The 12,251-nt window shown below is 29.5% G+C and overlaps 2 protein-coding genes across 3 annotated transcripts; one reads left to right on the top strand and one right to left on the bottom strand.

The window, feature by feature from the left end:
* Positions 1–193: 193 nt before the first annotated feature.
* LOC112601659 (O-glucosyltransferase rumi homolog) lies at positions 194–1,932 on the top strand. The gene is made up of 6 exons (XM_025349387.1): positions 194–310; positions 442–598; positions 670–871; positions 969–1,247; positions 1,333–1,565; positions 1,623–1,932. The coding sequence occupies exons 1-6, from the start codon at positions 220–222 to the stop codon at positions 1,813–1,815; spliced, it is 1,155 nt and encodes a 384-aa protein (XP_025205172.1). The 5' UTR covers positions 194–219; the 3' UTR covers positions 1,816–1,932.
* A 393-nt stretch (positions 1,933–2,325) lies between these two features.
* Positions 2,326–9,153, bottom strand: LOC112601658 (STE20/SPS1-related proline-alanine-rich protein kinase). Of its 2 annotated transcripts, none has more exons than XM_025349386.1 (10): positions 8,118–9,153; positions 5,494–5,606; positions 5,182–5,432; positions 4,941–5,106; positions 4,603–4,838; positions 4,422–4,536; positions 4,212–4,319; positions 4,032–4,132; positions 2,548–2,734; positions 2,326–2,489 (listed from the first exon to the last, which is right to left on the bottom strand). In XM_025349386.1, exons 1-10 carry the CDS (start codon positions 8,269–8,271, stop codon positions 2,412–2,414), a joined length of 1,509 nt encoding a protein of 502 aa, XP_025205171.1. In that variant the 5' UTR covers positions 8,272–9,153; the 3' UTR covers positions 2,326–2,411. The 2 variants fall into 2 exon arrangements, with proteins under 2 accessions (XP_025205171.1, XP_025205170.1); XM_025349385.1 differs by having other exon boundaries at positions 4,932–5,106; positions 8,118–8,271.
* Between the last annotated feature and the right edge of the window lie 3,098 nt (positions 9,154–12,251).

The following is a 12,251-nucleotide window of genomic DNA, read 5'->3' as shown; positions in this document are numbered from 1 at the left end:
TTTTAGTTAGTTTATTTCTTTTAGTAATTTACCATCAAATTAAAATATGCTGTATAATTTATAGTAGTTATTATAGTTTAACGCATTTAAAGTATTGTAATGACCTTAGTAATACAATACTTTTTAAAAATTATCCATAAAAGGATACGTCATAAATAAAAATATAAAATATTTTATATAATTTCTCGTTTCTATTTAAATGAAGATATTATTTAAATTATGTACACTGTATACATTGTTTTATTTTACTTATTCAATATAATTGTATGTCAAAGTGATCATGGTCATTCGAAAACAATGTATGACAAATGTAAGTATTAATTAATCTTCAATAGTTCCATTTCTATTTGTTTTATAAATAAAATGCGATTTATTTATAAATAGCCATTAATTAATTTTGAAATTACTGTTTTTTTTTTTTTTTTTTGTATATTTATTTAGTAGCCAACCAAATTATTAGCAAAATTAACAAAGCTAAAAAGGAATACACTCCCTGTGAAACAAAAAATGGAACATGTTTTTTCCCAAACATCTTGAAAGATCTTGAGCCATTTAAAGATGGTATTACCCATCAAATGATAACTGCAGCAGCAGACAAGTAAATATTAAAATGTATAAGTGTCAGTTATATTTGTAATTTTTATACTCAACCATTATTTTTATTTTTAGAGGAACTCGTTACATGATATTTAATCATGACTTATACAGAGAAACAAAGTGCATGTTTCCAGCTCGTTGTGAAGGTGTTGAACATTTTTTAAGTAAAATTCAATTAAATACTCCAGATGTTGAATTCATTTTAAATACACGAGATTGGCCTCAAATAATAAAACATTATGGTGATCCTAAACCCGTTTTTTCTTTTAGCAAGGTGAGAGTACTAATTTTTTTATCAATTAATTGATGTATTATGTGTTTTATAATTATTCAATCAATTAGTTTAATAAATTGATTAATTTGTGTCCTAGACAGATGATTATTCTGATATAATGTATCCTGCATGGTCCTTTTGGAGTGGAGGACCAGCAATCAAATTACATCCATCAGGACTTGGCCGATGGGATTCTCTGAGAAAATCGATTTTAAAACAATCTGAACAATGGTCATGGAAAAATAAAAGTTCTAAAGGGTTTTTTCGGGGTTCTAGAACTAGTGAACAACGTGATTCGCTCATACTTTTATCAAGAAACGAACCAGAACTAGTTGATGCAGCATATACAAAAAATCAAGCTTGGAAATCTGATAAGGTACACAGTATTATAGTATCTATCTAATACATTTGTGATTATAATGATTTGATTTTAACAACTTAATAACATTTAATATTTATAGGATACACTTTTTGCTCCACCAGCAGATGAAGTATCATTAGAAAACCATTGTCAATACAAATACTTGTTTAATTTTCGAGGTGTAGCTGCTAGTTTTCGTTTTAAACATCTTTTTTTATGTAAAAGTCTTGTTTTTCATGTTGGAGAAGATTGGAAGGAGTTTTTCTATCAATTTATGAAACCTTGGTATCATTATGTACCAATAAATCCTAATGCGTCCGAAAAAGATATTAAGTAATTTATTCTTTAAATATGTAATTACAATTTACAAGAATTTATTTTATCTTGCAGAAATATTTTACTATTTTTCAAAGAGCATGATGATCTAGCAAAAGAAATTTCAGAACGAGGTTACAGATTTATCAGAACCCATTTGAGAATGAAAGATGTAACATGGTATTGGGAAACACTGCTGCATGAATATGCCAAATTATTAAAATACAATCCAAAACCAGACAATGAACTTAACCTAGTTAATAGGTGATCTTCTACAGGGTATAAAATAAGTGTTCAGTTTTCATACTCTATGAAAAAATTAACATATAACTTAACAATTTTTGAAATTTATAAAGACTGCTGTACTTAACAAAATTGTATTTATTTTAAAAATCACAAAAAACTATTATTAATTTAAATTTTAAAAATATTTCCTTAAAAACAGTTTATTATGATATGTAATGCTATTTTACTGACTTCAGTTTTAATAGTGATTTGATAAATGTTAAATAGGTACTGTCATATGCTAACATTAGAAAAGAGTATTAAAACAAAAACTTTTTTTTTTTTAAAAGATGATGTAAGTAATAATAATAGTGAACAGCATAATAATGAAATAATTTATTTGGAATTAAGTAACAACTATAAAAAATGTGATACACTAAAACATGATTTACTAAACACAAGTATGTTGTTGCTAAAGCATATATATTTTTATTTGAAATCTGAACTAAGATTCTATGTACAAAAATAAATTATATTATTTAAATATATATATATATGCATACAAAATTTTATTTGAAACATACAGAGTTAAATTTTTTAGTGGCACAACAGATATAAAAGTTATTCAAAACTAAGCTTTTAATCTGCATAAGACAGCTGGGCATAACCAACTAGCATTTTCTCATCCGGTGTTTCATCACTGTTGCAGCCAGATACCTAAGTAATAAATAATTGTAATACGTTCCATTCCACAAAATATAAAATTTATACTTACTAGAGCAAAAGTAACTGGTCTATCACGAGTTTGGTTACCTATTAGCACACGTAAATTCATGGCTATTACATCAGCATCTCTGCAATCTACCAATCCAGCTCCTACAAGTTCAGTAGAAATACCATCAGGAGTGTCATTTCCCAATAAGAATTCGAATCGAATGTCATTAAGTTCACGATTGGCATTTCTAAAAAACACATAATTATTAATAATATCCAAGAGTTTGTACTTTTAAATTTAATATAGCTGTTGAATTTTGCCAGATGTTTATTTAAATATTAAATATAGATTTTGGCACTTAATATCAATATTTGTATAAATATTATTATAACTTGATCATATCTTTTTTTTATTGCTCATATAACCAATATCCAAAATTAAATTTAAAATATGAAATAAAATATTTTTATATTTTACATCAAAAATATACAATCTATAAACTAATTTTATAATAAGAGTAAATGATATAAAAGAATTTAAATTCTTAACATGAATTACTTGAATGAAGAAGTAGCCAGGGGCGGACTGGGCTGACGGGCGGGTGGGCAATCACCCTCTGGGCTGTTAGGATTTACGGTCTTACGATAATAGACTACGATAAAAATTGTATATTTTAGTTGACAACCGAGGACACAAAAATTGTTTTTAAATTGTATTTAGCTAACAGACCAAATGATGATGATTGAATAGTTGGGAGAGAGGAGAGCCACTAATTCTATCTGTCTAGATCAGGTATGCCCAACCCGCGGCCCACATCCGGCCCACGAAGGTGTTCCAACCAGCCCGTGTAAAAAAAAAATTATTATTTACAAAATATGTATTTTATTAAGTTTTTAAAAATATAAAATATTTTACAATTTTGAATTTTTATATAAAAAAAATGCATTGCATTTTAGAATATTAATAAAAAAAAATTAGTGAGAAATTTGGGCTTGTTTTTCTTTAACCAATCTTTCAATGTTTGGAGTAAAATGTGTAACGCCAATTCTTAATAAGAAGTGTAAGTACAATAGATATACCTATGACTAGTTCATATTTTATCGAAATGAACAAAAAAAAAAAAAAAAATGAAGCATATACGGCCCGCAGTACAAATATACATTTTGAATGTGGCCCACCAGGTGAAAGAGGTTGGGCATACCTGGTCTAGATTATTACTATTAAGAAATGTATGCTGGTATAATGCTATTTGTATAACATAATACCTAAGCAGCTGGGCCTGTATGATCGCCCGGCCCGATTTTTTACACTAGTCCGCCCCTGGGAGTAGCCCATCGACTATACTTTATATCTAATTTAAATTAATTTAAGAAAATTATGTTTTATTCAAATTTCCTACTTATATTTACTTCTAACTATTACCATATATTATTTACTTTTATATTATTAAATATTGATTTCTGTTTAAAATTAATAAATGTAATAAGAATGTTTTGCATCAAGTTGTTTAGATTCATAAAAAAAAAAAAAAAACAAACACAAACCTCATACGTAGAACAAGGTTTAAGTGTTCTTCGCCACTTTCATGTTCACTATCAGATGATTGAGGGACCTCAATTAATTTATTTAATGGTTTATCTTGACACTAATTAAACATCATAAAACAGTTGTAAAATTAGTAAAGTTATTTAAAAATCATAATAAATGAAAAACAAGATTTTTACTTCATCATCTGATGACTGTCCATCGCATTCTTCTTCAGATGACCAAGTCCACTCTCCAGTTATTGTTCTATGTAATCTACCAGATGTGCCTGGTTGTCTTTTTGATGCCTATTACACATAGATGATTATATTTAGAATTTTAAAATCGATATTTGTGTTTAATACAAAAATACAAAAAAAAAAGATTAATCTTTATAATATAAAATTTACCTTTTGAACTCTGGTTTCTAAACTAGGACCAATAGCAATTAAAGTCGATTGAAGGTATTTTTTATCTTTGGCTTTCTTAAAAATCGGATGTTTGAGAAGTTCAGTAGCCGTAGGCCTGTATAAAAAAAACATAATATTAAACTAGTGAACCTTAAGTTGGAAAAAGAAAAAAATGTATTACCTTTTAGTTGGATCCTTTTGCAAACAATCAGTAATTAGTTTTCTGAAAGTTTTACCATAAGCTTTGTATTGATCTTTTTGATCAGCACCAGTATCCAAAGTAGGTGGATCATTTTGAAGTGTCAACATGAGAACCTTCATTGGTGGATACTTGTGGTATGGTGCTGTTCCAGTAGCTAACTCAATAGCTGTAATTCCCAATGACCAAATGTCTGCTTTGAAGTCATATCCGTGGTCCTAATGTATTTTTTGTCGGACAGTTTAGGGTTTCGAGCTTAGCGGTCGGTGTTTACCGATTGCATTAATTTTAATTAAATGTTTTGCTTTTACCGTGTGTACCTGTTCCATGACTTCCGGTGCCATCCAGCAAGGTGTGCCAACAAATGTGTGTCGAACCTTCTGACGATTAGTATCATAACCAGTAGTTAACCATGCACTCACTCCAAAATCAGCTATTTGAACTGTTCCATCTTCACCCAGAAGAATGTTGCCAGCCTTTATATCTCTATAAATATAGAAATAAACAATTATCATAAATTATTTTTGTATTTTACATATATAGCCGAATATGAAAAAGTACCTATGAATTTGACTATTGGAATGGAAATATTCCAAGCCCTTTAAAACTTCTCTTAAAACAGTTGCAATAGTAGCTTCATCGAGAACACCATGACGACAATCACTTGTGCGCATTTTATGTTTTAGTATGTCAAGCAATGAACCCCCTTCTAACAAACGTAATACTAACCATAATTCATCACCAACTACAAAACTAGTATGATATGTAACAACATTTTCATGCTGGCACCATGACATAGCTTGTATTTCTTTCTATATAGTAAGAGAAAAAAGTTAAATAATTGTTAACTATAGAATAAAAATAAATTATTACTGTTAATTCATCCATGCTGGTATTCCATTTTTCTAAGTTTATTTTCTTTATGGCACATTTTTCTTGACGAGGTTTACAAAAAGCACAATGAACAGTAGCTGTAGCACCAACACCTAAAATCAAAGCAATTATAATTTATTAATATAATTTATAAACACTTAAAATATAGCAATAGGTATAATTAATTTATATTATTAACTAATTATATTCATGGCCGAAAATACTTAAATATTTACCTAAATTAAAAATATTAATGTAAGGAATGTATATTATTTTTAGTAAGTTGAACTCGAGGAATGTTTTTAATAAACTTTATATTATAATTTATTAAATTATGTATTTTTAGGTATTCTTAATACAAAAATGAATACTATATTATAATTATCTAATAAATGTGTGTGGTATTTCTAATAAATACTATAAAACTATACTTAGCTTATGTATTAATTATCCTCACAATTTTTCAGTAAAAATATTGAAAATTATTTTTTTAAATATATCATTAATATTTAAAAGCTATAAGAAAAATAATACAATAGTGTTAGTGAAATAATATTTAATTAATATTTCAGTCAATTTAAATTGATAATTATTATTTCAATAGATTTGACCCAATACATTATGCACAAATATAACAAAAATGTAGATTTATTACAATTAAATAGTATTTACAATTAACATAAATTTTAACTGAAATGCCTATCAAATAAAGACTTGGTTAAATCATTAATTTGATAAATTCTGGTGAATTGAAAAAAATACTATACTACAAATACCAAAATATTATTTTTTGTACTGCAATTGCTTATAATTCCAGACAATATAATATGTTTGATTTATATATCTACTTCATAATATATCAATATTATGCACGGCTTTTATAATTTTTATTTAATTTTATTGAAATTTAACCAGCACTGGTATAGTAGATCTTATAAAAATTTAAGAAAAACATCCAGATTTAATTTCAGCAATCATATACATAAGGAATACTAATTCAAACGATGCATTGCATAAATAATAGTTAATCAGTTTTGGCCTCAAAAAATAAGATTTGTTATGTAGGTACCTAATTATATTTGTTTAATGTCTAATAGAAGAATTTACTAAGATATTAAATTAATACAATAACATCAATAACTCATTATTTACTTTTAAGGTATTAAAACTTGGGTTTATTAAATATTTTATAAGGTAGGTACTTAAATATTTTTAAATATAAGACTCGTGAATAAATTAATTATCACAACTCAATTTTATTTTCTAAATCTAAAGTTTAGCAAATTAATTTATTAGTTTTTTTTTTTTTTTTTAAATAAAAGTATTACTAAAGTACTATACTTTAATATATTATATAAATTGTTTCTTTACTCTATTCATTCATGTTATGAAAGTAAATAATAGGTACTTTTATAAATACCCCTTGAGATAATAAGATTAAATAGGACACAGATACTATAGTGATTATACAATATAAATTGATAGTAGGTAAATATTATAGATTTATAATATTGCTTTGTGAATATTTAGAAGGGGTTATATTTTTTAGTTAAATAAAAAATAGATTTTAGTTTCAGACTTAATTTTAGATTTTAATCGCATTAAAATAAATGTATAACTTATTATTTAATTAATATTAATGTTTTATTAAACATATAATTTGACTAAAATACAAAAATTGCGGGTTTATTAAACTACTATAGTCAATAATACTGAACTAGACAAATTAATTATTCATTCTTAGCATTTCTAATGCATTATATAATACGATGTATTAATGAGACTATTAAAATTGTGAAATGTTTGATGAGCGGATTCGGCGATTTGATAGTGTACACTGTACCTATTTGTTTTATACTCGAGATAAGAAATAATATTCAACAGAAGAATATTCCTGGCGTAAAAATTAAAAAAACAATTTTCGAATTTTCTACTATTATCGTTTCAGTAATTCAACAAAACACGTTAACAAGGTAATAAAAAATCTGATATCATACTGGACATTGTAATCAACAATAATCGGTATTCAGTAACGATATCACATAATATGTCACTCAATAATTATTATAGTGACGATAATTTAATAAGCAATGACTAATGAGATAATTATAAATTTACAATGACAGAGTGATGTGGAGATAATCGTAAAAGAGGGGAGGGCTAAGTAATGACGCGGGTTCGGGTTGACGAAATAGAGTAAGCAATAAGCAGTCAGCAGACACATTATTGAAGCATCTGTAGAAATACTAGAAATCATCATTTCGGTGCGATCGTAGTATAAGAACCCGTTTGCCGAAGTAATAAAACGCAAAACAATAATAATTTATATATTTTAGAAATTGTCACGATATAACCTAACAATTAAAATGAAAATAAAAACGAGTACCGGTATCGGCAAGTAGGGGGGGCAGGCCAGGTGTAGTACGGCGGCGCACGCCGGGTCTTCGAGGGGAGGTGATCAGGCGTACACGAGATTACGAAATCGGTAGACGACGCACTATAAAGTATAAACGGTACAAATACTACAAACGCATCAGCTAAGACTCGGGATTTTTTGAACGGTAGAGCGATCGGAGTTCGGAGACCATCAACAGCTGAATGTGATAAGATGAGTGTAAGATTACCTATGACTTCGCGGAGTTCGTAACTGTCTCGGGTGTTTGGCCATACGTTAGAAGCCGCCGCGGCGGCTGTCAAAGGCGCGTTGTCTGCGGCGGTGGCATTGTTGTTGATGGTGTTGGTCGTCGTTGTGGTTGTCGTCGATGACGGCGCCGCCATTTTACCGCTAGCTGGCACTACGACGTGCCGGTGCTATTGATATTCCGGTAGGATTCGTGACGACGCCAACCGAACAGGCGCAATGGCATTTTACAACTGCACTGTCTGCACTACGGCGGACGGCAAAATACTGGTGGCGGAGTGCGGACGACAATGCACTGGCGGCGGCGGCGGCTGCCGCCACTTGGTCGTGTGTGGTTGCGGTGATATCGACGGCGGCGGCGGTGGTCGACGCCGTTCCAACTCAGTTGGAACGCGCACGCAACGCAGGCGTCGCCGGTTGACGCGCGCGCGTTTATAAATAATACGATATTATTATTTCACGGTACCACAAACACTCAACATGTATAGTGTATACATATATATGAATATACAGACGATAACGGAGCCGTGTGTACGTAATACGTATAATAATTTGTTATAAAATTATGATGGTGCTTGCGCATTATTTATACACATTATATATATTTATTCTCGAACAGTCGACGCGCGTAAAACACCGGTCGTTTAACTTTTGGGTATTCTGCTACATTCATAAACATTTAACTGCTGATCGCCGGCCGTATAGTGCGTCGAGCGTGGCGCTATAGGCGTGTTGTAAAAACGCTCTGCCCGAAAAATGTGAATAATTATTAATTACGTGTCGCGGGACGACGTGTGCGCACGCGTACTATTGTAATCTAATAGTAATAAACTATTAACTAAATAACAATAATAGACAATAGTGAAACGAACGAGATCGGCGGTAGCCGGTGCAATACTCCGATTGATATTTGATATTATTATGCGCGTGCGTGCGTTTTCGTTACTCGTCGGCTGTCGCACACACTTGCACCGCCGTCGCCAGCACCACGACGGTCCGCGAATAGAGCGACTGTAACGGTGTAACAACGATCGACGGCGATGAGTAGAAATCTAAAAGAGCGCGTCGCACCGGCGGTCGATCGTACACTCGTTGAATATGCGTAATAATGTCGTGTCGTCCGATCTACCAGTGAACAGTTGAGCACTGAGCAGTGAGCAGTCGTTGTCGCGCCGCCGCCATGGCGTTTTCCCACGCGACGGCAGCGGCACTCACGCCAACGTGCGGTTAAATTATTGTTTTTGTGTATATTTTGTGAGTCGTTTGGCGCGCGCACGATGCGTTTTTCGACAATGTTTTCGTGTTTTCGACAAACCCAATACGATTTAACAAGCCAACGGGCGTGTAATTTATTATTTCGTTTAACACGAAACACGTCGTAATAATAATATACTTATTTTTTTTTTATATATATTATACTATAGTCTATAATGGTTACTTACAACTGCAGCAACTATAGATAGGTACTGCACTAACACTACTGCCGCACGGTGTACTGCGCACACGTCGACACGTGGTAATAGATACCTTACGTATTAATTAGCAAAACCATTTATTATCTCGGTTAGTGCGTTTTCGACTTTTTCCTGAATATACCTAATTAAAGGCTTCTAATTTGTATATTATTGTAAATGCGTGTGCGTAATATATTGTATTATTTAATAATAGCTTATACATTTTAGTAATTTAGGTATCTAAAACGCATTATATTTAGTATTTACAGTTAAATTCTATTTCAATTATCTCGTTAAGAAGTTGTGCTCGTGACTTGTGTCCAATTTCAAAATTAGGTGGATCGTGGATAACGAAATTGAAAATATATAACGTGCATTGAGTACCCAGCGTACATAAAAAATTACGATAATTTCTTTATTTAAGTAAACTTATTAACTTTATAGCGCATTGTTACAACAATCAGAGGCAAAGATAACTTACGCACATGAAAGGTTAGGTTAACTATATATACAAACAGGGTAATAAATAAGTGAGAATTTCAATGTTTAACAATGTAGAATATATCTGTGACACTTTTTATGGATCAAAGGTTCATAATTAGTGACACGCGGATTTTCAGATATTCTAAGTTCGGATATTACTATAAAGAATTCTTACAGTCATAATAAAAGATAAGCATACATATAGATATAAAATAAAAACTTAGTTGGAGAACAACGCATGTTATTAACATAAGTATATGCCTATTCATTTTTATGTCATTTCAAAAGTAAATATTCAAATATCTAGGATCCAGTGTTATAGTGACGACGAATTTATTCACTGGTATTAGGGCAATAAGATTTATCAACTTCTTAATATTATTTTTAATCATTAATTTAAATTTTAAAGCTATACAAAATAATGTGCAGTATAAATAAACCCATAAAAATATAAATAATTAATTTTTCATTTATCAACCAGTATTAAAATTTAAAATGTCATCCAATGTAATATACCTCACTTTCGTTATCAAACCTGTTTAACCATTTTTCCGTAAGAGAATAACTTTAAACAAAGTGTAGATAAATTATATTATAATCCGGTTCTAATTTAGATGTTTACAAAAGTAGATGATCAAGCAATGAAAATGAAAGTATTCAGAATTATCTCTTCATAACTTTAAAAATATGGCAGCAATCAAATCCAACTCACAGTATGTTATCGATGGTAGTTATGAGTTCTAGAAGACGATCACGCATTGTTGCCGTTATAAATAGTGTAAAATAAAATATCAAATTGACCTTCCACAATTTCTGAGCCCGAAAAACTATGAATTAAATTTGAGGATATATTAAATTATAAAGGTAGTAATGAATATAAATAATCATAAATTAAAAATAAAAACATATTTATTTTATTTTTAATTATTAAAATGGTCAAACCCCATATGCTATAATGGTTTTACCCCAGTTACAAGTTTACGTTACTGTAATATAATGATCATATCTAGCTATGAACTACTGATAGGACATCATTGTATAACCTGTTGCAGCATCCGGCTTTTGCTAGTCGTTGAGGATAAAATTAATATAAAAAGAATAAAATTAGGTATAATACTCACTCTGCAATAGAAATTTTTCAGAAGCACAGTAAATAAATAAAAATATGTATTTAAAACAATATTTCACCAAACTTTGTTTAGTATTTCACTTCACATAGTCAGTTTTCAGTAATTTTGAATTTAATTGTTTTTCTATGAACGCCAATAAAAAGAGGTGAAATTATAAAATTTCATCAAGTTTTTCTATTACTAATTAAAATATTGAAACCTTATTCAAAGTAATACTTTGTAAAGCAGAAACGTTCAATTGACGTCGATTGAATGTGAGTGTCTATATGAAACAACGGCAAAAGACGTTCCAAGTTTGGTAATATAATAAATAGTTATAATTAAATCAAACATACATACAAGCGCATGTTCATAGTGTTAAAGAATTATGAAATTATTCATTATTTTGATACAAATTTAAATAAATAAAAATAATTACCATTGAAACGATATGACGATAAAGGATGGCTGATTTTACCTACATTAAACTACAACCATCTTCATAATGTTGGCAGTACATAAACTTTAATATGTCTAAATTATCTGTTCAATATTAATAATAATTTAGTATGTAACAAAATTATGTATTATCTACTACATTCATCAAGTTATTTTACCGATAAGCAAACATATAATACAAAAGAAGTTAACATATTATTATAGACTCAGTTTGTAGATAGACGCTTAATCTAGATTAATCACTTAACTATGAGGCATAAGAAAGAATAAAGTAAACTATAGCCTTAGTTCAATATACTTAAATTAAGTCTCATGATGAATGCTTCACAATTGTTTATATTGATAAATAAATAGCTCAGCGTAATTTTATTTAGTTTAACCCAATACCGGAAAATTTGTATGTAAATCATCATTGTATTATAAATTTTACTTAACACTAGACTCCAAGTATGTCTATCAGCAGTTCGAATCCTGGACATTTGATTACTTTGTTTTTACCTATACGTCTTACCACTATATTAATACTATACTTAATTACACAATAAACTAACGATATATCAAAATGATAACTTAATAATATATTACATTAAACATAAACTTATATTTTTTAAC

The sequence above is a fragment of the Melanaphis sacchari genome, unplaced genomic scaffold (genome assembly GCF_002803265.2).
Source record: "Melanaphis sacchari strain LSU unplaced genomic scaffold, SCAv2.0 Contig7_pilon_pilon, whole genome shotgun sequence".
Classification (NCBI taxonomy): Eukaryota; Metazoa; Arthropoda; class Insecta; order Hemiptera; family Aphididae; genus Melanaphis; species Melanaphis sacchari.
Note: the sequence above shows the minus strand (reverse complement) of the source record. Positions and strands in the feature narration are given on the sequence as shown.